This window comes from Tiliqua scincoides, unplaced genomic scaffold (assembly GCF_035046505.1).
Source record: "Tiliqua scincoides isolate rTilSci1 unplaced genomic scaffold, rTilSci1.hap2 HAP2_SCAFFOLD_111, whole genome shotgun sequence".
NCBI classification, from domain to species: Eukaryota; Metazoa; Chordata; class Lepidosauria; order Squamata; family Scincidae; genus Tiliqua; species Tiliqua scincoides.
In genome coordinates this window covers 64,967-90,162 of record NW_027101363.1, presented here as the reverse complement: position 1 = coordinate 90,162, position 25,196 = coordinate 64,967, and the positions used below count along the sequence as shown (strand labels likewise).

The following is a 25,196-nucleotide window of genomic DNA, read 5'->3' as shown; positions in this document are numbered from 1 at the left end:
TTCTGCCTTTCCATTGGACCATTTCAGCGACGTGGAGAGGGGGGATTTGCTGCATGGGTAACAGTCTATCCTCCATATCTACCTTACCTAGAATTTGTGCACTGGAGAGGACACTCTGTTCCAGAACCACCATTCAGAGCGCGGTTCCATAGTCTTCCGAGACTGAAGGATGCCAACAATAGGCTATAACTCCAGGGTGTCAAACTCATTTCAGCAGGCCAAATAGGGCCTGATGCCTGCTGAGTGCTGGAAATGATGTCACTAAGCAGGAAGTGACATCATTAAGCTGGCGACGACCAGAAAAAAAGCACCTTTTCTGAATTAGGAACTCATTAGCGGCAGATTATCACATGGGTCATCCTTTCAGCAGTGACACCTTGGCGCAGCAGTGATACCTCAGCTGATGGTCTTGTTGGGAGAGCCAACTATCAAGTAGGCCTGATAAAGAGCTTCTGTGGCTGCATCCAGCCATGGGCCTTACATTTGGAACCCCTGCCCTATCAAAATGCAGAGTTTCCCAAAGCCACAGTCGGATTGACCCCGCCCTTCACTTGCTGCTTAAAATTCAGAGCGGTTTTCTTTCTTGGTTACGTTGGGGCACTGGAATTAACACCCTACAACACTATCTACATAAAGCCCTTTACTGACAACTTAAGGATTCATAAGGTCTTTGTTTTAAGCATCATAAAGATGCTTAAGGATCCAACTTAAGGATTCATAAGTGTCCTTGTTTTAAGCATCTCTGTCATGCCTCTGTTTGGCTCCATACAGAGTTAATGTGCTGTATGACGTGCGCTTAAGCCATTTCTGCCCAATGTTGCATATACGCAACAGGATTCAAATGTGTACATGTGTGGGCTGGGCAGAAATGGGTTAGTTCCACTTGCAACACCTTCCTTTGGTCTTGGGTAGCAGGGCTTACTGCAGCCCTTGCACATGCCTGATCTTGGAAGCTAAGCAGGGTCAGGCCTGGTTAGTACTTGGGTGGGAGACCGCCTGGGAATACCGGGTGCTGTAGGCTTATACCATGATCTCGGAAGCTAAGCAGGGTCAGGCCTAGTTAGTACTTGGATGGCAGACCGCCTGGGAATACCGGGTGCTGTAGGCTTATCCCATGATCTCGGAAGCTAAGAAGGGTCAGGCCTGGTTAGTACTTGGGTGGGAGACCGCCTGGGAATACCGGGCGCTGCAGGCTTATACCATTATCTTGGAAGCTAAGCAGGGTCAGGCCTGGTTAATACTTGGATGGGAGACTGCCTGGGAATACTGGGTGCTGTAGGCTTCTACCAGAGTCTTTTGAGACTGAAGGTTGCCAACCATTGTCTCAGATCTGGGAATGCAAGCACTATCAGGCTGGGCAGGCCTTGAGTCTCTCTGTATAAGAAAGATTTGTGCATTCCACCTGGTGCCCCCTTCCTCCTCCAGGCTGAAGGTGGAGCCAGCCCCGAACTGGACTCGCATTCAGAAGATTCCATCCTGAGCGACATTGACCTGGCCTCGGCCACGGCGCCCGAGGTGCTTGAGCTGATTGCCGCCGTGCTCCGGAAGTGCATCCCGGGCGTCCACCATGTCCAGGCTGTGCCCAACGCCCGCCGCCCGGTCGTGAAGTTCTGTCACAAGGAATCTGGTCTGCGCGGCGACATCTCCATAGACAACAAGTACGTGTGTGGTGCATTTGTGTTTTGGTTCGTACCTTTTGAATGAAAGGTAATCGGGCAGGAGGCAGCGTGATGAGCCCCTGTTACCCAGCAGCACACTGGTTTTCCTCCCTCCCACTCCTTGGTTGTCCAGAAGGGAAGGAACAGAAGGAAGTAATAATAATAATAATACAGGTATTTATATACCGCCTTTCTTGGTCTTTATTCAAGACTTTATTCAAGGCGGTTTACATAGGCAGGCTTATTTAAATCCCCGTAGGGATTTTTACAAATGAAAGAAGGTTCTATCTTTCAAGAACCACAACATTCAGATGTTTAATTCCGATCTGGTTTCACATTCTGGCCTCCATCCTCCAGAGCAGATGGAATAGCTCGGCTTCAGCTTGTCAGCTGCTTCAAGGTCGCATGGTGCCGGTGGCCTCGAACTGGCGACCTTGTGGATGTTATCTTCAGGCAAATGGAGGCTCTACCCTCTAGACCAGACCTCCTGCCCGGAAGTACAGGTTGAGCCTACCTATCCATGAGTTTTATATCTGCGGATCTGGCTTCGCACAGGTCCCCCGGACAAATTTGATCCAATCTGAAACCTCCGCTGCTCTGGACACCTCTGGAGGATCTTCTGAGGCCCCTGGAGGCCTCATGCGGCCTCCACAGAATGGAGGCCTCCAGAGATCCTAGAAGGGCTCTTCCAGTTTGTGGAACCTGGTGCCCTTCTAGGACCGCTGGAGGCCATTCTGAGGCCCATAAAGGCCTCCTGCAACCTCCGTGGGCTTCACAATGGCTCCAGTCATGTTTGGAGCCGCATTGGACTGGAAAGCTGTGGATTTCATTATCTGTGGTTTTCAGCATTGGGGGGGGGGTGTCCAGGAACATATCCCCAGAGGCACCACCTGTATGGAGGTGATATGAGAATGGTGGTTTTACTCCCCCCCCCCAATGGGGATTAGATGGTCTTAAGAACTGAATCTCCCCACTCCCAGTCATGCCAGGGAAAGAGATCTCGGTGAGCAGTCTCCCTTGAGAGAGAGGCGGGGCTTCTCACTGCTCAGGCCCGCCCCCCTATCCTTGCATTCTGTACTGAGCCTGGAATTGGACAGGGAGCTCATGCAGCTCTTTGGAGTCTGGCAAGAGCTGCTCTGCATATGTCTTGCCAGTGACAGTGGCGCTTTGTAACCTGAAGAATGACCCAGATCAGATGTTTTAAAATAGGGGAAGAGGCTAGAGAAGCAGCAAACCCCCCCCCCCGGCTTTGTCTTGGCAGGCTGGCACTCTGCAACACGCGCTTTCTGCAGCTCTGCACCGAGGCGGATGAGCGGGTGCGGCCTCTGGTGTACACCGTGCGATACTGGGCTAAACAACAGATGCTGGCAGGTAAGGGGGGAGGGGGCTCAAGGCCAGAGACAAAACAGAGTTGGGGGGATTGTGGGCTTGGGGTCTTCCTCTTCCTAACAACCTTTTCCTTTCCTTTTTGCCCTGCAGGGAACCCTTTTGGTGGTGGCCCCCTCCTCAATAACTACGCCCTGACTCTGCTGGTGGTTTATTTCCTGCAGACGCGCAGCCCACCCGTCCTTCCCACAGTGGCCCGCTTGAGGGAGCTGGCAGGTGAGCACTCGAGGGAGAAAAGGGCTCCTGCAGTTCCCCTCCCTGCCTCTGTGCTCAGTGATCACACCCTTCTCTCTCTCTCTCTCTCTCTCTCTCTCTCTCTCTCCCCCCAGAGGATGGGGAGCAGACCATGGTGGACAGCTGGGACTGCAGCTTCCCCAAGGATTCCTCCCGGCTGGAACCCAGCGGAAATACGGAGAACCTGTGTGAGTTGCTACTGGGAGGCTAAAATCCTAGACTGGAGGGCAGGCATAGAAGCTGACCTGCAAATTGGGACTTTCCTTTGGGGTGATTCTCTCCTTTGCTGTGAGCCACTTTAGGTAGCCTTAGGGGAGCCCCTCCCTTTCAGCCCCGTGCTGAACTGGGATGATTAGGGATACGTCAGGGCAGCTACTGTCTTTTTCTAACCGCTGGTGGGGGCTGTATGGTCCACGTCTCAAGGTCTTCAGTCCCTGGCACCATCTCCGGGTGGGCCTGTGAAGGAAAGCTGCTGCCAGTTAGTGCTTGACTGTGCTGAGCCTGGAGGGTTCTTACACCCCTGTTCCCCTAGTTGACTCATTGGCCCCCCACCTCTCATCCTAGGTTCCCTCTTGGCTGAGTTCTTCCACGTTTTTGGGGACTACGACTTTGCCGGCTGCGTGATCTCGCTGCGGGAAGGCCGCCCACTGCCCCTGCCCCACTTCCTGTCCTCGGGAGAGGGAGGCCGGCTCAAGCTCGGCCCCTTCAACCTCCAGGATCCGTTCGAGCTGATCCACAACGTGGCCGCCAACGTCAACGAGAAGACGGCGCTGCGCTTCCAGCACTGCTGCCGGGACGCTGCCAAGTACTGCCGCAGCCTGCAGTACCAGCGCAAGTCCAGCAAGGGCAAGATCTGGGGGCTGGTGCGCCTCTTCCAGCCAGGCACCCCCGTGGCCGAGGCCACGGCGTCGGACAGCTTCGTCCTCAGCCTCCCCCTGACGCTGGAGGCAGTGCCTGCCCAGACTCGCGCGCTGCTGTGCCAGGCCAGGGATTTCCACCAGCAGTGGTTCCAGAAAGTGTGTGAGAGCGTCGCCTCCATCTTTCAGGACGTGCTCAAGTGTAGCTTCTCAGAAAGGCTGGAGGAGGAGCCGATGGTCGCTGGATCCAGGCAGGAAGAGGAGCCGATGGAAGCAGAAGCCGAGGTGGCGGCCGCTGGGTCCAAGCGCCCCTTGGCCGAGGAGGATGGAGCCTTGCCCAGTCCTCCCTCAAAGAAGCTGCGGGTGGATGCCTCGCCCTCTGCGCCTGAAAGCAGGACCTGGGACTGTGCCGCCTGGCACCGCGTGTGGTTGGGCCGCCGCCGAGTCCGGAGGCAGCTCAGGGGCCCACAGCCAGTCCCCCAGGAGCAGGCCGACTCCCTGGGGCTGGAAGCCAAAGTGTCGGAAGCCATTGTCCGGGAGGAGGGGGAGGCGAGACCCGTGGCCCCTCTGCTGCAGTTCGTGGTGCGTGCCCAGACCGGGGGAAGCACTTCCAGCGGGCAGGATGCGCGCATCAGCCTGAACTTTGTGCCAGCCCCCGAGCGGGCCGACAACTTCCTAGACTTCTTTCACTTCCTGCAAGCTTTCTTGCCCCGAATGGTGGAACTGCATTTGGCCGGCAAGGCCTGAGTTATGAAGACAGAAGCGCAACCGCTCCCCAGGGAGAGGGTGGGATGGGACGGGCACAGACCCGTATGTATTTCCCCTGCTGAGAATAAAATGGAGAGGGTGACAATTGTATCTGGAGGAGGGGACCCTGAGCTTCCTGTCCTCCGTTTGGCACATCTCATGTGCACAGCATTCTCACTACTCCACCCATGCACCTGGGAATGGTGCCAGTAGCATATTGATAAAAACACCAGCCAGAAGGTTCTGGGTTCAAGTGGGTGCCCTTCGGGGAGAAAGGCGGAATATAAATCAAATAAATAAATAAGCGCCTGGCAGCACCTGGAGGAGGGGACCCTGAGCTTCCTGTCCTCCATTTGGCACATCTCATCTAACCCTACTCCACCCACGCGCCTGGGAATGGTGCCAATAGCATATTGTTAAAAACACCAGCCAGAAGGTTCTGGGTTCAAGTGCCTGGCATCTCAAGAAAAGCTCCTGGCAGCCTAGTACTTAAGAGACTGAGCTGTGAATCGGGACTGCCACAGTTCAAATCTCACCTCTGCGGTGAATCAGCGAGGTGCCTGAGCCGCTCCAACTTTCCAGCGCTGGCGCAGCCCTGCCGGCAGGGCCTGTGCTGCATCCTGCAGTGGAGGGGCCATCGAGGAGGCCCCCACAAGTAAAGGGAACAAATGTTTGCTTACAAATGTCTGGAACTGCAGCGGCATAGGCACTGGAAAGTCGGATAGGGTTGGGCCTTGGTGGCCTTAGGAAAGCCCCTCCCTCTCAGCCTCCGTCTTCCCCATCTGTAAAATGTGCCCAGTAGCGTCTTCTCACCGTACGGGGTCGTAACTACGTCAGCATAATTCAGGCGAAGGGCTCTACACTCTCAGAGAGCACGATGTCAACGTTAAAAGATTATTAAGGGGAAATAGTCTGTGTCTAGACAGAGTTGGCATAGACAGCTGTTTTCTGATGTGCAGAAGAGTCCATCTCCTGCTTAAAATGTGACAAAAGAAAATAGGTCGAGGACTGAGTTCTGGTATGCGGTAATCCTCATACCCCCAAATTAAGGGCGCAATCCTAACCCCTTTTGTCAGTACTTTCTAGCACTGGGACATGTGCTGCATCCTGCAGTTGGGGGGCACTCACGGCGGCCTCCTCAAAGTCAGGGAATGTTTGTTCGCTTACCTCGGAGCTGCATTGCCCTTATGTCAGGGCTGGAAAGCACTGACGTAAGGGGTTAGGATTGTGCCCTGAGCCGTTTCCACCCAATGTTGCATATATGAAGCAGGGATCAAACGTGTACACCTGTGGGCTGGGCAAAAATGGGTTATAATGTCACACTGATTTTTTCTCTCGTAATTGGCATGCCATAGACCAAACGTGAACCCAGTTCCGGCGTTTTGTGTAGCCTGGAAGTCCCTAACTGCACATCTTGGCTCTCCAGTTCAGGCTGCTGGGTGCCCTAAAATGACTGGAAAAGTTTTGTTAACTGGCAGTGACATCATCGCCAGTTACTTCTGGGTTGGGAGGCCAGATGCAACACAGTCATCACCACTGAGAGGGTCAGGGTTAATGGGAGGGCTTTTTTGAGCACAGAAAAGCAGCTCTGGAACTCTGCCCGCCAAGCCTCCTTCCGCTATTCATTGTGTTGCATTCCTGGGCTCCTTCAGGTACCACCGGACACCACCTCAGGTGCCACTGGTGTACCCACACCACTGGTTGAGTAACACTGGTTTGGACTAGAGTCTAGAAGACTAAGGCTAGAGAGTGGGGTGTGCTCAGACTCGCCTTGCACAGGGCCAGCTGTGCCAGGCCAGGCTTCTTCGGCCAGTGGCAGCCTCCAGTCATGGATCCTGGTTCTAGGGGTCATCCGAGGGTGGTCTCCATGCTGGAATGCCTGGCTTCTGGGTGGGTTTGTTCTCCGCATGCGTTACAACGGTGGGGCACAAATCAGAGCGCAGGGTGACATGCGAAGCAGTAAGTCATGACGGGGTGGAGGGGGAGAGAATAAAGCAGTAAGATGTCACATCAGTCCTTGTCCGACAGCAAGCCGGTGCGGTGTTGCTCAGGTATCATATAGTCCAGGGTTGGAGGTGGGTAAGACCCATCTCTGTGCTGTGTGGGGCAGGTGGTTTGCCCCCTGGGTGTCCCTGAGCTGATCGGACTCTTGGCTGGCTTGGGGGCTTTCGGGGAAGGGGGGGTTCATCTGCAGTACGGGTTGCCTCTACTCTTGAAGTTGGTGGGAGACTGCCGTGGGTGGCCTCCCTCCACTGGGTCAGGAGCCGTGGGTAGCCCCCCTTGGGCAGACCTGTAGTCCAAGCACTTGGTGGCTTCTCCCCCCTGGGTTTAGGGGAGCAGGCTGGTTGTGGTTCCCCTATCCTCGAGTCTGGAGGGCAAACCGGCTCCTCACTTAGGACACAGGTGGTGTCCTAAGATATGTTTATCGTAGATGTCTCAGGACCACCAGATGGTGTCAAACACTATCAGCTTGCATATGAGCTTAGCATAGTGTCCGTGGTGCAGCAACGTCACTTGTCCCCTCTGGCCCCATAAATTTTTGCCTCCCCCTCCCCGACAAAATTATTAAACTAATTAATTTACATTTTTATACCACTTTTCTCTAAGGAGCTCAGGGGGGCACTCATGGTTCCTCCCCTTCTTTTGTCCTCACAGCAACCCTGCGAGGTAGGTGAGGCTGAGAGTTAGTCATAATCATGACATGAAATGAATAATAAGAATGGCCAGAAAATAAATGCAGAGAAAATTTTCCCACAAGCAGTGGATAAACGTCGGTTCCCTCCCCTGCTATTGCTCCCCTGCACATAGTACTTGGGGATACACTGCCCCTGCACCTGGAGGTTCAATGTAGCCATCATGGTTAATGACCACTGATAGACTATAGTCTACCAGGAATGTTTAGAATCCATTAGAAGCGATCTAAGCCAGCGATCAACAGCACCCAACCTTCCTACCAGTGGCATTGCTGAGGTTCGTATCACCTGGTCTACTAACTCATGGGGTCACCCCATTACCTTTATTTATTTTACTATCAAACTACCAGTCACCCAACCAACACAGAACCAGTGGCCAGCTTGATGGCACACACAACGGAATAGGAGTTGGTATTACCTCTGATACTTCAAAAGAGAACATCTTATTGGTTCCCTGATGTGGAACCTTGTTAGCTCTCAGAACACTCAGGCTCATTGGTCAGCTTTGATTTAAGGAAACCCATTTTGGGCACAATCCAGAAGGCACTCTTGGCCAGCATCTCTTGCACCAGCAGAAGAGTGTTGCAAAAGTGCCGTGAGGAGGAGTGAGGCCCGCTCACAGATGTGCATCAGCCTCCAGCGGCCACCCAAGCCCTGTTGGGCTGGCACAAAGGTAAGCCCAAGTCAGGACGGTGTGGGGTTCTGGGGGTGTGTGGAGAGGGGGGAAAGGAGGTGCTTTGAGGTGGCGGAGGGAAGGTGGGCAGCAAGCAGACCTGTGGCTGTGCCGGATCCTAGCTCTGGTCCCAGGTAGTCCTGAAGCAGCTCCGGGCTACTTGGATCTTCACCTCTTCAGGTGGCTCAATCCGAGTAACCCCCTTGGGGCTGTTGTGGCTTTACCTGGGGTAAGGGGAAGGAATTCTCCTTGCCCCTGGCGGGCTGAGCTGTCAGCCAACCCCATCCCCACATTGGATAGGGGGTAGGCCAGCCGACCTCCCCTGCCAACGCGGTTTAGGATTGGGCTGCCCATTACATAAGTCGGTTGTTTTCTTTTTCTGGTTATTTGGATATAACCTTTGATAGATCAGATATTTCAATGCTGTTGGTTTCATTACATTCTGCATTAAACTTCACATCAAATGGTATACGCCATGATGGTTTTATTCCTAAAAACCAGAATTTCCACTATTTTGGTCACTAGTGGTCTCTCACACTCACACACCCACACCCCAGGGTGTCACTATACTAATGCGTTATGGATTCCCTGCTGTGTCTTAATAACATCTCATTGACTCTTTGAACAATCAGAGCCCAAGCCTATGCATGTCTAATCTGAATTAAATTCCAGTATAGTTAATGGGGCTTACTCCCAGCTAAGTGTGGATAGGATTGCAGCCTCTGTCTCTCTGGTCTTTTAAGCAAACCTGCTAAATGGCTAAAACTGCTAAATTAAGCAAACCTGCTAAATGACTGCAATCCTTACCACATTTTCCTGAGAGTAAGTCCCATTGAACAAAATAGGACTTACTTCTGAGTAGACCTGTTTAGGATTGTGCCAAATGTCACATACGTATGTTGCATTTCTGGTTTTTTGGCCATAGCTGTGGACAGCATGGAGATCCTTCACTCCTGTCTGCTGCATTGCATTCAGCTGTAAATTCCGCATCGATTGATATGTCACATGACATATTACTCCTAAGAATCGCGATTTTGTTCACTGCTGGTGTCGCTCCCCACTGTGGCACCCCTTCGTCCCCCCGCTAGCTACGCCACCGCATGATGCCTTTGGGGGTGTGTCGCTCTATCCCTTCGGAACTCTATCCCTTCGCAACCCCTTCCATCTGTGCAGGCGCACCTCCAAAGTTGCACGTGGCTTCTCTAGGAAGCGGCGGCCATTCGAAAGGACTTTTCCCAGCGTGCCCCGCGGCAGCAGGGTATTTAACCCTTCGGCGTCCGGATCTGATTCCTGTCTTGCTGGCATTGCTTCTGGGAGGCAGGTAAGGGCAGTGTTCAATCCATTGCCATCCCCCCGGGGCAGAGCCTTGCGGGGTCTCAGGGCCGGTTGAGTGTGTTCTGTAGGGCCCCCTTCTGCTTTCCCCTTGGGTATGAACCCCCAGAACCTTTGGGGGGGGGAGGAAAGGGGGGCATCTTTGCAAGGGCCCGCTTGTGCCTTTGCAAGGGCCAGCAGGGTTCCATGCAAGACCGCGGTCTCCTGCACCAGAGTAAACCCATTTAATTCAATGGGACTTCTTGCTGAGTAAAAGGTGCTTGGGATGGATGTTCTGCATGCACACAACCTAAAGGGATTTCTTATTCCCATAGTTTTGCATGGGGGTGCCAAAGGGATTCCATGCAAGCCTGCAGTCTCTTACACCACAGTAAAGCCCTTTTGGCTCAGTGGGACTTCTTGTGGAGTAAAAGGTGCCTAGAGTGGGTGGGTGCCATGCACACGACCCAAGGGAATTTCTCATCCCTGTAGTTCTGCATGGAGTGCAAAAGGTGTAGAGTGCAGGTTCTATGAAACCGCAGTTAGATTCCCTTCCAAGTCCACATGGCTTGTATTGCCCTGTGCAATAAACTCTTTTTGGGGGTGGGGGCTGACCTGGATTGGGGTGTGTGTCTTCATTGAACCCCCCCCCACCTTGGGGCCAGGGTTGCATCCTGCCCTCTCGCTGTGTGGCTTTTGCTGTGATGTGTGTCTCTAAATCCTTGGTGGGGTTTCTTTTGCTAAATTTAAATCCTGTGTTTTCCTGCCTATTTATGTTGGGGTGCCCAGGCGCCCTCCTTTTCCAGGACACGTCTTCTTAGCCTGGCATCCTGGAAAAGAACTTAAGCGTCCTCCTTTTTCATGTGAGCAGGCAGTGCAGAGCTGCCTTGTCATTAATAAATTATATTGAATATAGTTTTAAATTTAATAAGTAATAAGTGTTTAAGTTAACCACGTGAAATCCATATACGAGTGTTTAGCTTTTCTTTTGTCCTACGTTTTTCTTGGATGTCCTACGTTTAGGGGTGCCCTGTCCTCTTTGGGGGCTATGACATCCGGTCACCCTGATCTCTGTGAGTTCCAGGGTGGCCAACTCTTTCTTAACCTTTCAGCTGCTGTGCTTGGTATAAGCTTTGGGTTGTGAACGAAACCAGCATTTGGTCTTTCTGTGATGAAACTTTTCACAGACCTGTTCTGAAGAAAACTCTGTGTGGATATCCTTAAGTTTCTGAGACCAGATGCAGGCCATGTGCAGAATCCCCTTCCTGGGGTTGTGCCCCTCCTAACTTGCTCTTGCTTTTATGTCTGCAGATCCACATTCCCGAGGCTTTGTGGACCTTCCTCTCCTGGTAAGATGGCAACCCAGCCTGTTTTTTTGTACACTCTTTCTAGGCACAAAATAATAGTCGCCTGTAGGTCAAATCCCTGATTTATTTTCTGTGGCAAGCTTTGTGTGCCGAACGCATGGGCTACCAAATTGAATTGTATTTTTTGGTGTGGTGGGGATGGAAGGGGTAGCATGTAGTCTACTACAATCTCAGTGTGTGGTCAGTGGTCCGCAGGCTCCTAAAGGTTGGGAAACACTGAGTTAGACCTAGTGCCCCCTGGTTGGTGCTCCGTGCAATTAAAAAGGATGGGCTCAGCTCGGTTTTTACCCTGTCCAGATGGTTTCTTGAAGTGCTACAAAGATGAGATCCACGAACTCTCTCTTTCTGAGGCTTTCCGTGGAGAAAAACTCGACCCAATTCTGAGTAGCGCTCAAGGGGGGGGCTATGGGGGGGTAGAGGAGACCTGCCAAGCTGTAGCCATGTGATCGATGTCTTCCCTGCCCAAGAAAGGGCCAAAAATGCAAAATAAAACAACCTGACTCCCTTAATGCCTTAATAAAAAGATGCTTTCCCCCTTCTCCAACCCTTCCTACAGGTAGAAGAATCCTCCACTATGAGCTTGCATTACATGTGAGTAGCTGATCTCTTCTGAAATGAGAGGTGGCCTGTCTTGGGTGGAAGGTTCCTTGGCACTGTTTGAATCAGCCAGGTGCCTTCCTGTTCAGTTTGTCTTGTGATGTGAAGTGGGAAAGGAATGGATGAATTCTGGATAGGAATGGATGAATCAGACCTGAGATCCACCTCCCCCCCAATATCCAGCTTCCAACCAACTGAACTCATGAATAAGGGGAGGGAGCTTGAGTTCCCTGCTTTGTGTAAGAATTTCAATCCCGAAAAAATGAAGTTTCCACGGCTGCTGTTCGTTCCCATTTCACAGACGGAAAAACTGAGGCTGGGTGACACTTTTTCAAAAATGGCCCAGAATCTTAATTCAACGTATGGCTGCATGACCCAGTGTATTTTTTATTAGAAACATTTATGCTTTTGCTATCGTTATTATATATTATATAATTTAAGTTATATAATTATTATATTATATAATTATAAACTGATGATTATTATTGAGTTATTTTCTAAAACGCTCAAGGCGGCTTACAACAGTTTAAAAAACCTGACATGGTGCTAAGGGCCAGTTGGACAAGTATAAGTAAATCTTGTTATCAATGCTGCCCAGATACTGTCAGCACTTGTTCTCATGTTGAGATTCCAACCCCTTCCCCGGTTGTGTTCAGTGATGACTCCCAATAGACAAGCATATATCTGAGTCATGATGTCAGTGTTGCATCTGAGAACACAGTTTCCTGTGGGGAGGGGGGGTGTGCGCATGGAACAAAAGTTCACGTTTGCTTTCTCAATTTCAGGCTGCATGTTCCTGCACGAAGATTGGTGGAGCTGGAAATTGGTAAGTTGCAGTTACTTTGTGCTGTAGCCTGTTCCTCTTGGCGCCAGACGATTGGGCACTCGACAACCCACTGTTTGAAATGATGACCTTGAATTGTTGGACGACGCTAGTCTCATGGCAATAAGAGTTACCAAAGCCCTGATTAAACTTGTGCTCCTCTGCCTGGCAAGGCTCCGGTGCCTTCCCCACCCATGTTACTGATCAGATTCTCTCTATTCTGCACAGGTGGGGGTGCCTCGGCTACAGAACGGTGAGTACCGGGGGAACTGCCCTCCTTGATCATTGTGTTACTGGTGCAAATGCTTCCAGTGAAACCCTGCCACGTGGGTTGAATTGGGTTTTGTGCTATCAAAGGAAGTGGGGCAGAGAGATAAGCCCAGACATGGTTTGGGGAGTGGACATCGTTTATTAACTTGTCTGTTCCAAGCACTGCTTTTGGGGGGCTCTGCTTCTGCCACTCCTGACACCAGATTCCTCCCTCCGTGGCTGAACACAGTGAGTCTGGGGAGAGCTTGTTGCCTTGTGGGTTCTGCCTCCTGGCTTTTCCCAGCTTCTCTCCCACCACAAACATGTCCCCGACCTGCTGTGGCTCTCCAGTGATGAGATTCTTACCGCCCCAGTCTGATTTCTGTGACTGAGTGGTTCCCTCTGAGTCCAGGAGCCTGGTAGAGATTGAGCTCCCTGCTTTGCATGCAGAGGTTATGGGTTCCATCCTGATATGTCTGGGAAGACCTGCCTGTCTAAAACCTTGGGGTTTGCTGCCTGTTGGTGTCTTGCAACACTGGCACTAGATTCACAGAGGGTCTGAACTCAGTAGGCGGCAGTTGCTTGTGTCAGGGCAGACTGTTGTTTTCTAAGGTCTAAAACCAGCGATTTTTCAACCACTGTGCCAAGGCACACTGGATGGTCTGCAGCTGTTCTGCGGGAGTTGGAGGGTCATTTATTAGTAGGGCAATTGAGGGATTGAGCCCCCTAGCAGCAACCTGGTGTGCCTTGTCAGTGGTCAAAATGCTGATGGTCTGCCTTGACAATTTTAGTGCCTTGTCAGTGTGCCATGGGATGAAAAAGGTTGAAAATCTCTATAGTCTAAAGAATAAAATGTGACCTCTTCTGTTCCAGGATCGGCATGGCTTTTGGAGGGCAGGTGGAGATAGCAGATTCGGAGGCCTTGAGTCCAACAGGTGAGTTTCAGCCTACATCAACAGCCCTGTGCTAGGTTAGAATTTGGGGACCTTAAGCCTATATCATCACTCTGGTCCCAATGAAGAAATCCCTTTGCGTCTTACCCTCTGTCCTGGCGCCAGAACCTGCAAAGGTTGAACCCACTGGAGCCGGCAGGGGGAGAGGAGGAAGCTCTGCTCCGAAAGGAACTGTCTGATGGGACCTGGTTTGGGAGGGGGTGCATGCTGGAGGTGGCTTCATATGGACTACTTGTTTGTTATGAGTCCTGACTCTCTCTGTGTTGACCTTACAAATCCCTTTTTCGTTGTGTTTCATTTCAGCCAGTCCTTGGCAAGTGAGGTCTTGGGGAAGAGCCCCTGGGAGGAATGTCTGACAGTGGTTGTTAGACCAGCGGTCCTCCTCTGCCCAAAGGGTGGAGAAAGTGAGTTCATTAAAACCACATTTAATATCCTTCCTTTGCTACACACCTCAAGGTTCATATGTGGGGTTCGCAGATCTGCACCTACTTGTGTGAGATGCCAGTCTAGGGCAAGCTCTAATGGAGCAGCCTCGGGTATGGTGTTATCTGGTCATACAGGCTGCGTCATGTGCCCTGAGACCTAAGGATTTTGGCTCTCCCCTGGTCTCAGCTCAGACCCCCAGTGCATCCCAGCTCCTGCTGACATGATGAATCTGCTCTTGGAATCTCGTTCGGCTGAATGCCCCTGTTGAGATGCAGAATCTGAGCCTTGGCTGGGAGCAGATCTGAGCTAGAACTGGGGAATGAGGGTCTCTGCTCTTCTGGGCCCAGAACCCTCGAGTAGTTCCTGGGCTTTTGAACGCCAGTGAGTATGTGTGAGTGATTCAGTGCACAATCTCCTGGCCCTGTACCTGTTGTGACTTGCTGCAGATTTTGCAACAAGAAAAACTGCCATTGTCCTTGAGGGGGCTTCGTCCTCCCCCTTTGTGGTGCAGCTGTATGGGACAAAAAGGGCTGCGTTGACCCGCCAGGGAGAAGTGAAGAGTTGGAGGTTAACCTTGCCCTGGATTTTTTTTAATTGTCCAAACTTCTTTACAGGATGGCAAGCCTGGGCTGTATATCATCTTCCCTGATGGGGAGCTCCAGGTACGTAGGAGGGGCCGTGGCTCAGTGATTTTTTTATTTTCACATTTTTCTACCGCCCTTCCTCCAAGGAGCTCAAGGAGGTGTACATCCTTTTGTCCCCTCCTTTTGTCTTCACAGCAACCCTATGAAGTAGGTGAGGCTCAAGAGAGTGACCGACCCAGGACGTTTCATGGCTGAGCGGGGTTTTGAACCTGGCTCTTCCAGGTCGATGACCAACTCCCAAACCACTTTCCCTAGTGATGGATGAACTTTGATTTTTTTGCATTTATTAGGTCATAATAGTCCTAGATTCCCCCCTCCCTGTATTGAAAGGCACAGGCCTCTGGCGCCATCTTGCCTTCAACAAATTGCCATTCCCTTTAAGCTAGAAAGGCAGGGCACAAATAGCCCTGAATTACTGCTGAGAAGAGCAGGAATTGTCCTGTCATAACCCCTCCTCCAGGAATGTGGAAGTATGCTGGAGAACGTATCTGAGAGGTCAGGGCGTTCCATTTCCTCACTTGTTTTGGAGTATTTTGACTCATGGAGACGTGGCATGTTGGAGTCGTAGAAGGTGGCTTGATCTCCAGCCTTTGTGTTGCATAAATTCTATGCAGTCCTGGGAGCTGGAGTAGACCATTCTGCCTGCTGGAGGGAACACAAGGCAATAGCACCTTAAGCCCTTTTGCTTCTGCCTTCCCCAGGGCTTCTTTCCTACAGGATCCTGCTCAACAGTGGATCCCTTCAAGTGTTTTTGAATGAATGTCCTCCGGGCTTCCCTGTGTGGCCTGCTCTGGGTGGAGATCTTCACTGATGGAGGTCTAAGAAGGCACTAGTCTGGGCCATCCCAGGAGCCCCCAGGGCTAGCTGGGAATATTCTCTTGCTCCCACTTTATAAACTGAAAGGAACAGGAGATGTTGTTGCAGTTTTAATGATGAGTCTAACTAGCTCACTTTGAGATTTTGTGTTCAAAATCGTGAAAAGGTTTGAACAACTGAAAAACTGCGCCTGACTGACAGCCCAATCTTATCCACACTTTCCTGGGAGTAAGTCCCTTTGACTCTAGTGGGACTTACTTCTCAGTAGCCATGCATAGGATTAAGCTCTGAGTAGTGTGTGGGGGGGGATCCTGATTTTTTGGATGTACATCACTGACTTGATCTGCCTTTCTGGATCTTTCCCTCGCAGATGGAGGGCAGCAGCTTCCTGAATCTTGCTGGAATCCTTCGCAGCTTCTTAGGTGAGTGAGCACTTGCCAGAGATTTATCCATGTGAGCAGGAAGTGGGAATAGGTCCCAAATTACTTTGGAGAGGGTTTTTCAGTGACCTAAAATCTTTAGCCTTGAATGTCGGGTCAAATCCCCTAAACACACAGAACAGTGACCAGTTTTTGAAAGTGAAGTGTTCAGTAATTGCTTGGCTTTGCAATTTGTATGTAAAGGGTCTACCCCATAAGTTTGTTTTTTTTAAACTAACTTTACTATAGTATTTTGTAGACTTTATAAGCTGCTTTTCTACATGGAATAACATCTTAAGAAGGTGGGTTTAAAGCAGGGAGGTCAAACTCTGTTCATACAGAGGTCCGAAGTTGGCGTTCGTGCTGCCTGCTGAGGGCAGGAAGTGACATCACGAAGCCGGCAATGGCCAGAAATCAGCACATTGATCTTGCCTTGAAATTGATTAGCTTCAAATGACAGAGAAAATGCAAATCATGTTTGTATTCTCAAGATATGGGAGAGCCCAATTATGACAGGCTTCATTTAGTCTTATGTTTGACACCCCTGGTTTAAAGCATCCAAACTGGGACTAAACCACTTCTTAAGGTTAGGGGTCTGAGCTAGAGAATGGGGGGAAAAGTACTGATCTTAAACCTAAACCAAACCCCATTTCTTTGTGGCTTGATTCTCGACTGTCAGCATTGAATGCTGTTTCGAGACTTCCCTTGCGCCCCGAAACTTGCTCCAGTGATGAGACCTTTACCGCCCCAGTCTGATCTCTGTGACTGAGTGGTTCCCTCTGAGTCCAGGAGCAATGGGGGCTCAGGGTGTCTGTTCCCGGCTGCAGTCCTCCTGATGATTCTTATGTTCTGTGCCTTTTCTCTTGGAAGGCTAGCTTTGTCTGGGCAAGACTCACCAGCTCAGCTGCAGTGCTACCTGTGGGTCCCCTTTTGCCAGCACTCTACAGAAGACTGGCTGTGTTAGCCCTTTGCATCCAACAGGTGAGAGCCTCATGCGAATCTAACCGTTCTCCAGCACCCCTCCGGAAGGGGAGGACGGGGGAAGCTGAGCGTGCCCAGACACAGTGTTGGGCATTGGGAGGTCCTGATGAGGAGACAGTGTTGTGTCTTACCCTTTGTCCTGGTGCCAGAACCTGCAAAGGTTGAACCCACTGGGGCCAGCAGGGGGAGAGGAGGAAGCTCTGCTCCAGAAGGAACTGTCTGATGGGACTCGGAACAGTTGTGGGGGCAGGAGGTGGCTGGGTACAGATTTCCTCTATAATAACTTGATTTGTTTGGGCTTTTTTCTACCAGGGCTGGCAGGTGTCTGCCATCATTGAAGAATATTGCTGAAGAAGCGCACGCCACTGATCTGCTTAGCATGAAACCAAGACAGGGCCTGAGAAGTGTTACTTGATGGAACTATCTTGCCCAGCCTCCTGTCTTTACATGGTGGCCAGTCAGATGTCTCTGGGAGCCTGTCCCCACAGATCGCCCTTGACAACATACAATCTTAGACATTCTGCTCATAAACATGGAGGCGCCATTTGGCTGTCGTGGCTTAAGACAGTGACCTTGACTGAATGTCATTTCAGATGGGATGCCAAGCGTGGCTTCTGTGTGCGAGAGACCCTGCTCTTCTTTTTTAAAATAAAACTTTGGTACAGATTAAACTTGGCTGCATTGTATCCCTGCTCACCTGGTAGATGTTATCGCCAGTTACTTCTGGTGGTACCTCAAATAGTTTGTCCATGTGAGGTTGTTCAGTGGAACACAACTGTTCAGAAGCAGTGCCCTAGTGGCACCTGCACTATATTTGTGGTGCTGTACCTAGACCACAAGGGAAGGGCTTAAAAAAAATACACTGTCCCAAAGAAGGGGACAGATATGGAGACAAGGGTAAGCAACTGTCTTGGCTGTGTATATACTTGGGCTGGGGGGCAAGTGAAGAAGCACTTCCCAGGGCTGTTGTAGAGTAAACTGAGGCAAGGCAAGAGATTGACTCAGTTTCATTCAATGGACATCATCTTGTGTGCAGTCCAGACTACACAGATTTGTGCTATACACTCCATCTTGGGAACTGTAAAAGCAGAGGTGGTCGTGTTTGTCGTCCAGCAGGAAAATTCACAAGCCCGTAGTAGGGTCCAATAAAGGCAACAAAACTGCAAGCTTCTGCATGTGCTAGGAGTCTTCATCAGGCTAACAAGAAAGAGAAGGAAAGGCGTGTAGACTTCCATTAATATGCGGTTTCTTGGCCTGTTTTCCCCCATCTGCAATATGGGGATAATCTGACATAGGAGTCTCACAAGTCATACATCCAAATAATACACAGGACATGCTTTCGCACATTCAGAAACACAAGGCTTGTTCTTGATGTCACAGTATACCAACTCAACTACAAAAAGGCCATGGGCTGTCCATTCTCTCTCCCCTCCCCCCACAAGGCAAATCAAGTAGGGCACCAGTCTTTGTTCTGGGTACAGAGGGGCCAGAACATTGGCGGAATGACCTCCTCATGGTAACTTTATAGAGCAATGATCTTTGTGCGGGCTTTTCCCCTAAGTTCTGGTCCCTACAGCCTGATTGAAATCTGCGTGCCCTCCCTGTACCTTTTGAAAGAAGTGGGACATTGAGAAGCGGGTGTTCCTCTCCATTCCTTTGCTCACCAACTTCCTACTGCAGCAGAATTTAACCCCATAGAAGATGACAGTAGACAAAGGGCAGCAGTGCAGGGGTGGGGGTTGGAGAGACAAGCATAGAATGGTCATAGAGGCCCGAATGTTGCAGGTAGAACATCCCGGGGTTGATCCCTCGCAATGCTGGCTGCTGAAGACACTTGTCCGAAACCCTGGAGGACTGCTGCCAGTCAGTGCTTGACAACAAGTCTACAGACCAAGGGTCTGACTCAGCAGGAAGCAGTTTCCTATGTTGCTGTCTGCAGCTCCTGGTGTTCCAGTAGCCCAGGCAGAGGGGCTCAGGGTTAGAAACGGCCCCCTTTCCGATACTCCTTGGCTGGACACAGGAAGGGATCAACGTCAGCTGCAAGCAAGGCTGCTCCCAGGAGCTCTCAAGGCCAGGCATTGAAATGGCCACTGCAGCCCTGAGTTTGCCCATTACGTAACCCCCCTTTGCCCCCCCTTTCCTCCCCGCCTGCTGCCTTCCTCGGGCCTCCCTGGGGCCTGGCATTCCAAGATTCCTATAAGCGGCCCTTGGCAGCTCTTTGGTCTGGGCACACACCCAGCAGCAAGGAGGGCAGCGGGAGTCTGCACAGGCGGCAGGAAGTGGAGGAGACGGCACTCGGCCTGTCCCCTTCCCAGCTGGGGAGACGTAGCTCCTGCAGGCACCGTCCTCTACCCGTTGCCATGCGCCAGCACTGCTTTGGCACGGTCTTGGCTGCCCTGGTGGCTGCGTGCAGCTCTGTGGGAGGCGATGACACCCAAGTGGCCGCTGCCCACCTGGAGGCACTCTGCGAGAGCCTGGCACTGCCGGGGGAGCACCACGTGACACCCAGATTCAGCACATGTATGCTACAGTGTGCGGCGCAAGCGATGCTTGAGATGGCCAAGAGCGCAGTCTCACTGAAACTGAACGAAGGCCGGGAAGGTAAGGGAGACGGAGGGCTCTGGGAAGGGAAGCGGGCGTCGCAACTGTGTCCTGATGCTTGACTGGCTAGGAAGGGAGGGAGGAGTCCCTAAAATGCTGTGGCTCTTGATCACCGCTGCCTTGAGCGTCACGGAAACATCAGGATCCCATGGGTGGGGGGCTTAAGGGATTTGGCACTGAGTCAGGCTTGCTCCGAGGCTCGGATTTGAGGGCGGTGCCCTGCCAGAACCTCACTGGGGCCCAGGTCACCTGTCGGAGCTCTCCACCGGCAAACTGACCCATCTTGCTGTGTGTACCTGAAACAATTATGTCGCACGTTTATTCACTAATCATGTATAGCAGGGAGGTGGCCAAACTCGCAAGCCACACGCAGCTCTTGGACATGTAACGTCCAAGTAGTGGGGCTGTTCTTACGTTCTTAACGTGCAGCTTGTCGAAATAGGAGCTTTTGGGATCACAATATAAAAGGTAAATAAGATTGTCACGGTTTATAATTATTGACTGGGTATAAACCGAGAGGTCACTGGACTAAAATGCAAGTTGAATGTTCACGGTGTGTATATTTAAGAATGAAAATGCTCCTTAAATATTGCGGCACTCCAATATCTGAAACTTATTATATGGTAAGCAAGTTTGGCTGCCGCTGATATATTGCCATCTTCTGGGGAGCTGGGAAATAACAAAACCTTAGGCTGATTTTTCCCCATGGCTTGAAGGCAGGATCTTATCTGTTGCTTGCTCCGCGGCGCAACTTTAAACTTTGCAATGGGCTTCCTTGAGGAGGCTCGAGGACACCTACCACTGTCTGTTCAAACCATGCAGGCTGAATCCCCTCCCCCCCAGACCAGCTGTGGCAGCATGGCCACCACACCCACCAGATATCTCCCATTTTCAAAGGCATGAAAAGATGCTGCACCTCTCAGATGTTCCACAAACTCAGGGTCTCTTTTAAACCAGCGCATGGCAATCAAGTAAACGCCAGGGGTGCCAGCAGCGCTCATGCCATCAATGCCTGCTCAGATCTTCCCATTAATTCCAGCCTCCTCAGTATGGCTGGGGTTGTGGCTTCATGAGATGGGCTGAACTTCCATCTTTTAGCCAGAGTGGGCTGGGCATCAATGGACCACTGGCCTGGGAGGAGAGGCAGTGGGGGGGTTTGGGAAAGGGGGCACGTGCCAAGGGCCCACAACGGCTCACATGGGAAAAATCATCCTCATAAGGAGCTCACAGCCCTACCTAAAGGCTTTGGGAATTTAAAACTGGGCTTTGGTTCCAGATTTCCACTGCTCTGTCTGTGAAACACCAGAACCAGGGAACATCCACTACAACTGAGTATCAGGGGAGTTAGGACAGACAAAAGAAAATATTTCTTGACCCAGCATGTGATTAATCTGTGAAACTCCTTGCCTCACGTGGTGATGGCACCTGGCCTAGATGCTTTTAAAAGGGGACTGGACAGATTTCTGGAGGAAAAAGTCTACAAGCCATTATGGGTATGTGCAACCTCCTGGTTTTATAAGCAGGCTGACTCTGAGTGCCAGAAACAAGGGAGAAGCAACAGAATGCGGGGATCTTTTTGTCTTGTGAGCTTCCTGGTGTGTCCAGTTCTGGTCACTGCATCTCAAAAAGGACATTGTGGAAATGGAAAAGGTGCAAAAGAGAGCGACTAAGATGATTACGGGGCTGGGGCACCTTCCTTAGGAGGAAAGGCTACGGCGTTTGGGCCTCTTCAGCCTAGAAAAGAGACGCCTGAGGGGGGACATGATTGAGACATGCAAAATTACGCAGGGGATGGACAGAGTGGATAGGGAGATGCCCTTTACACTCTCACATAACACCAGAACCAGGGGACATCCACTAAAATTGAGTGTTGGGAGTGTTAGAACAGACACAAGAAAATATTGCTTTACTCAGCGTGTGGTTGGTCTGTGGAACTCCTTGCCACAGGATGTGGTGATGGCGACTGGCCTGGGCGCCTTTAAAAGGGGATTGGACAAGTTTCTAAAGGAAAAATCCATTATGGGGTACAAGCCATGATGTGTATGCGCAACCTCCTGGTTTTAGAAATGGGCTATGTCAGAATGCCAGATGCAAGGGAGGGCACCAGGATGAGGTCTCTTGTTATCTGGTGTGCTCCCTGGGGAATTTGGTGGGCCGCTGTGAGATACAGGAAGCTGGACTAGATGGGCCTGTGGCCTGATCCAGTGGGACTGTTCTTATGTTCTTAACTACAATTCCCAGGAGACCTTGCAGGTCTCTTGTTATCTGATGTGCTCCCTGGGGAATTTGGTGGGCCGCTGTGAGATACAGGAAGCTGGACTAGATGGGCCTGTGGCCTGATCCAGTGGGGCTGTTCTTATGTTCTTAACTACAATTCCCAGGAGGCCTTGCAGGTCTCTTGTTATCTGGTGTGCTCCCTGGGGAATTTGGTGGGCCACTGTGAGATACAGGAAGCTGGACTAGATGGGCCTGTGGCCTGATCCAGTGGGGCTGTTCTTATGTTCTTAACTACAATTCCCAGGAGGCCTTGCAGGTCTCTTGTTATCTGGTGTGCTCCCTGGGGAATTTGGTGGGCTGCTGTGAGATACAGGAAGCTGGACTAGATGGGCCTGTGGCCTGAACCAGTGGGGCTGTTCTTATGTTCTTAACTACAATTCCCAGGAGGCCTTGCAGGTCTCTTGTTATCTGGTGTGCTCCCTGGGGAATTTGGTGGGCCGCTGTGAGATACAGGAAGCTGGACTAGATGGGCCTGTGGCCTGATCCAGTGGGGCTGTTCTTATGTTCTTAACTACAATTCCCAGGAGGCCTTGCAGGTCTCTTGTTATCTGGTGTGCTCCCTGGGGCATTTGGTGGGCCGCTGTGAGATACAGGAAGCTGGACTAGATGGGCCTATGGCCTGATCCAGTGGGGCTGTTCTTATGTTCTTATGTTCACTGTGAGACGCAGGAAGCTCAGGGCGACTTGATGCAATGAAGGACAGAGAGCCTATACCTTTAACCATCATATAGATTAGAAGAAAGAAGTTTGGCAGGTGCAGCTCAACATGGAAGAGTTTATAAAGCTGCCAATATTCCCTCTGCTATACAGTGGTTAAACATATAGGCACTGTCCTCCATAGTATCTGGTCACCTTGAGGAAGCTGGACTAACTGGGCTCCTCTTATATCTCTGTGTTGCCTGCATATAGAGTTATGGAGCCAAGGTCACCCTACAATGCCCAGCTTGCACTTCTTGACAACTTGTCCCCTGAAGCACCTTCTTCTGTCTTTCTTCCAGGGTGGATGGCTCCCTGACTGAAATCATCTTACAGGCTGTGACTAAAAGCCTCTCTCTCTTCCCTCGCAGGTGACGAGGACGAATTCTGCTGGATGTTGCGCCTCCGCTGCCAGAGAGGGGAGAGGCTCGCCAAGGCCTTTGTCCTGCTGAACCCGGAGCAGCCCCCAGCTGAAGGCCAGCTGCCCCCTTACAGGCTGCTTCTCACCGCCCCTCCCTCGCTCCGACAGCATTTGCGGGCCCGTCGCAGGGGCAGGAGGCTGTTGAGCACAGAAGCCTGCGGTGCGCGCTTCGATGTGACCGAGCCTTTCCGCAGCGCCGAAGGAGACCGGGATGCCCAGATGTGCGTCAAGGCCGTCTGTCCGGAGAAAGATGACTGCAGGACCTGGAGGCTGGGTCTGCGTTGCCCGCCCTTTCTGGCGACATTATGGCGCAGCCTGCCCCGACCTGACAGCTAGGCAATGGGTTGGAGGACACACTTTCCAGTTTGGCTGCTGGCATGCAGAGGTATCATAAGACACCCCGTGGCCATTTTTATCCAGTCTTCTCATCATAACTTCAAATGAAAAAAACATAAAAACCAATCATATCATCACTAGTGAGAAAGGAAGACTCGGGAAGCAGAAGAAATGTAGAGACAGACCCAGAAACAGCAAAGAACCTCCTAGGATGCAAAGGCTGGTCTCATGTGTGTTAAGATAAGCTGTCCTCTGTTTGCTTAAGCAGAGGCTTTAAATAGGTGGGTCAGGACCCAGAAGTGGTGGTGCAGCTGGGCCCATGTTATTTTGAGGCTCAGAGCTGTTGTGCCAGCTCTGTGTGTGTGGCTGTTCGGCCAACCCCATTGTGCACCTTCCCACCCACCCCTACATTTACCTGCCTGCTCTTTCCTATTGTCACACTCCACTTGTTCTCTGCCTTACATAGCTTCCTTTTCTCTTCTTCCGCCTTTCAAAACGATTGCCAAGGGACGTGGAGGATTCTCCCTCATTGGGGGGGGGGGGTTCCTTCAAAGCAGAGGCTTGACATGTGCTTTTTGCAGCTGCTCTAGGGGATTTTTATGCTTCAAGCAGGGGGTTGGACTAGATGGCCCCTTCCAAATCTAGGTTTCAATGACAATGGCACAACCTGCCACTCTCTGCCTCTCCTTCCAAGCGGTCTGGCCGGAAAGATGGAACAACAGGGCATGTTGATGGGTCTCCAGCAGAGGAGAAGAAAGGGAATATGGATACTCCATTTTCCCATAAAGCACTTTAATGCCCACCCCTCTGGTTGGCTGGCTGATCACCCAACGTACCTGCCCCACTGTGCACCATCATGGTGTGCACAAGTGACAACCATTGTGGTGAGGTGTGTGGTGTTGTTCTCATGGTGGGGCAGAACAGCGGTGGGATCGCAGGGGCAGTTACCAAGGAGGCCGTGTAAAGGAGAAGGGCAGGCTCTCAAAGATGGGTCCCGCCATGCAGGCTGGGGTTGAAGTGGGTGCCAGCTCTTGACATGTGAAAACGCAATCACCATCCGCTCTCCTCTAGGTGCCGCCTTCCTTTTCCAAATCCGAAAAGCAGCGGATACAGGCCACTAGCTCAGTCGGCCTCGTGGCTGAGCCAGCGCTGAGATGTTAAACCATAAAATCAGTGAGTGCCAGCAAAGATCCTTGCTTGGCCAGGTTCCCCCATTGCTTCAAGGAGAGGAGTACTAGTGTATGTCTTTCCAGTGCAAGATCATCCCAGACCTGCCTGGATTGTTTCTCTCCTAGCTGCTGGCTTGAGGTGAGAGCCAGACAGCCCTTGTGCAGTAGATCTTCCTCAAGCTCCGGGAAAACTATCATGACAGGATTGAAAGTAAAAATGCACGATCTACCTATGGGTCTCTTTCATCTCTGCTGCTCCTTCACCTGTTTGGGTCATGCTGTGGCTTTCCCCCGCCTTCATCCATTCCTCCATTGATCTTGGGCCTTTTGTTGGTCTGGTTTCATGTTTGTTTGTTTTTTTAAAGACTGCTTTGACCGAATTCTGGACTAAATGTGATGCCCCCCAGTTCCCAGGGGGGGCAGGGAAGGCAAAGCTTTGAGATGCTGCTAAAGATCACGTTTGAGGATTTTCAAATAAATTAGCTAAGGCCTTAGTGATGTTTTGTCCGTTTCTTTTGGTCATCACAGCCCTGTTAAAACTTGGCCTTCAACTGTATCTTACTCTTACGTTTTTATCCTTTAAGGATAAAAGGATCTCTTATGTTTTTATCCTTTATGTTTTTATCCCTTTAAGGGAGGGCACCAGGATGCAGGTCTCTTGTTATCTGGTGTGCTCCCTTTTGCATTTGGTGGGCTGCTGTGAGATACAAAAAGCTGGACTAGATGGGCCTATGGCCTGATCCAGCGGGGCTGTTCTTATGTTCTTATCCTACCCTTCCTCCAAGGAGCTCAAGGTCCCGTACACTTTCTCTCTCCACCTTTTAATCTACAACCACCCTGTAAAGTGTCAGACTAAGAAGAC

The 25,196-nt window shown here is 51.2% G+C and overlaps 2 protein-coding genes, 1 long non-coding RNA gene and 7 other non-coding genes across 10 annotated transcripts; all 10 read left to right on the top strand.

Annotated features, from left to right (window-relative positions):
* Window positions 1–1,425: 1,425 nt before the first annotated feature.
* TUT1 (terminal uridylyl transferase 1, U6 snRNA-specific) lies at window positions 1,426–5,053 on the top strand (the record flags this gene model as incomplete). The annotated part of the gene is made up of 5 exons (XM_066610973.1): window positions 1,426–1,658; window positions 2,920–3,029; window positions 3,138–3,260; window positions 3,374–3,466; window positions 3,843–5,053. Coding segments are annotated over 5 exons (1,599 nt in total), but the record flags the coding sequence as incomplete, so codon positions are not given.
* A 5,813-nt stretch (window positions 5,054–10,866) lies between these two features.
* Window positions 10,867–17,505, top strand: LOC136635850 (uncharacterized). The gene is made up of 10 exons (XR_010793421.1): window positions 10,867–10,908; window positions 11,483–11,517; window positions 12,309–12,349; window positions 12,575–12,599; window positions 13,469–13,530; window positions 13,852–13,952; window positions 14,589–14,636; window positions 15,805–15,856; window positions 16,724–16,834; window positions 17,147–17,505. It is a non-coding gene; the product is annotated as an uncharacterized lncRNA (long non-coding RNA).
* Window positions 11,240–11,315, top strand: LOC136635856 (small nucleolar RNA SNORD26). Its single transcript, XR_010793425.1, has one exon. It is a non-coding gene; the product is annotated as a small nucleolar RNA SNORD26 (small nucleolar RNA).
* On the top strand, window positions 12,939–13,004 carry LOC136635860 (small nucleolar RNA SNORD31). Its single transcript, XR_010793429.1, has one exon. It is a non-coding gene; the product is annotated as a small nucleolar RNA SNORD31 (small nucleolar RNA).
* LOC136635867 (small nucleolar RNA SNORD22) lies at window positions 13,606–13,733 on the top strand. The gene has a single exon (XR_010793435.1). It is a non-coding gene; the product is annotated as a small nucleolar RNA SNORD22 (small nucleolar RNA).
* Window positions 14,191–14,261, top strand: LOC136635858 (small nucleolar RNA SNORD30). Its single transcript, XR_010793427.1, has one exon. It is a non-coding gene; the product is annotated as a small nucleolar RNA SNORD30 (small nucleolar RNA).
* Window positions 15,543–15,619, top strand: LOC136635854 (small nucleolar RNA SNORD29). Its single transcript, XR_010793423.1, has one exon. It is a non-coding gene; the product is annotated as a small nucleolar RNA SNORD29 (small nucleolar RNA).
* LOC136635862 (small nucleolar RNA SNORD31) lies at window positions 16,572–16,642 on the top strand. Its single transcript, XR_010793431.1, has one exon. It is a non-coding gene; the product is annotated as a small nucleolar RNA SNORD31 (small nucleolar RNA).
* Window positions 16,936–17,062, top strand: LOC136635866 (small nucleolar RNA SNORD22). The gene has a single exon (XR_010793434.1). It is a non-coding gene; the product is annotated as a small nucleolar RNA SNORD22 (small nucleolar RNA).
* A 1,689-nt stretch (window positions 17,506–19,194) lies between the features above and the next one.
* Window positions 19,195–23,670, top strand: LOC136635851 (uncharacterized). Its single transcript, XM_066610972.1, has 2 exons — window positions 19,195–19,435; window positions 22,780–23,670. The coding sequence occupies exons 1-2, from the start codon at window positions 19,195–19,197 to the stop codon at window positions 23,163–23,165; spliced, it is 627 nt and encodes a 208-aa protein (XP_066467069.1). The 3' UTR covers window positions 23,166–23,670.
* Window positions 23,671–25,196: the final 1,526 nt, after the last annotated feature.

Bases quoted from the DNA above. Each gene is read 5' to 3' on its own strand.
- LOC136635851 (XM_066610972.1), top strand. From the start codon at position 19,195: ATGCGCCAGCACTGCTTTGGCACGGTCTTGGCTGCCCTGGTGGCTGCG. The intron at 19,436-22,779 runs GTAAGGGAGACG...CTTCCCTCGCAG, and splicing joins ACTGAACGAAGGCCGGGAAG to GTGACGAGGACGAATTCTGC.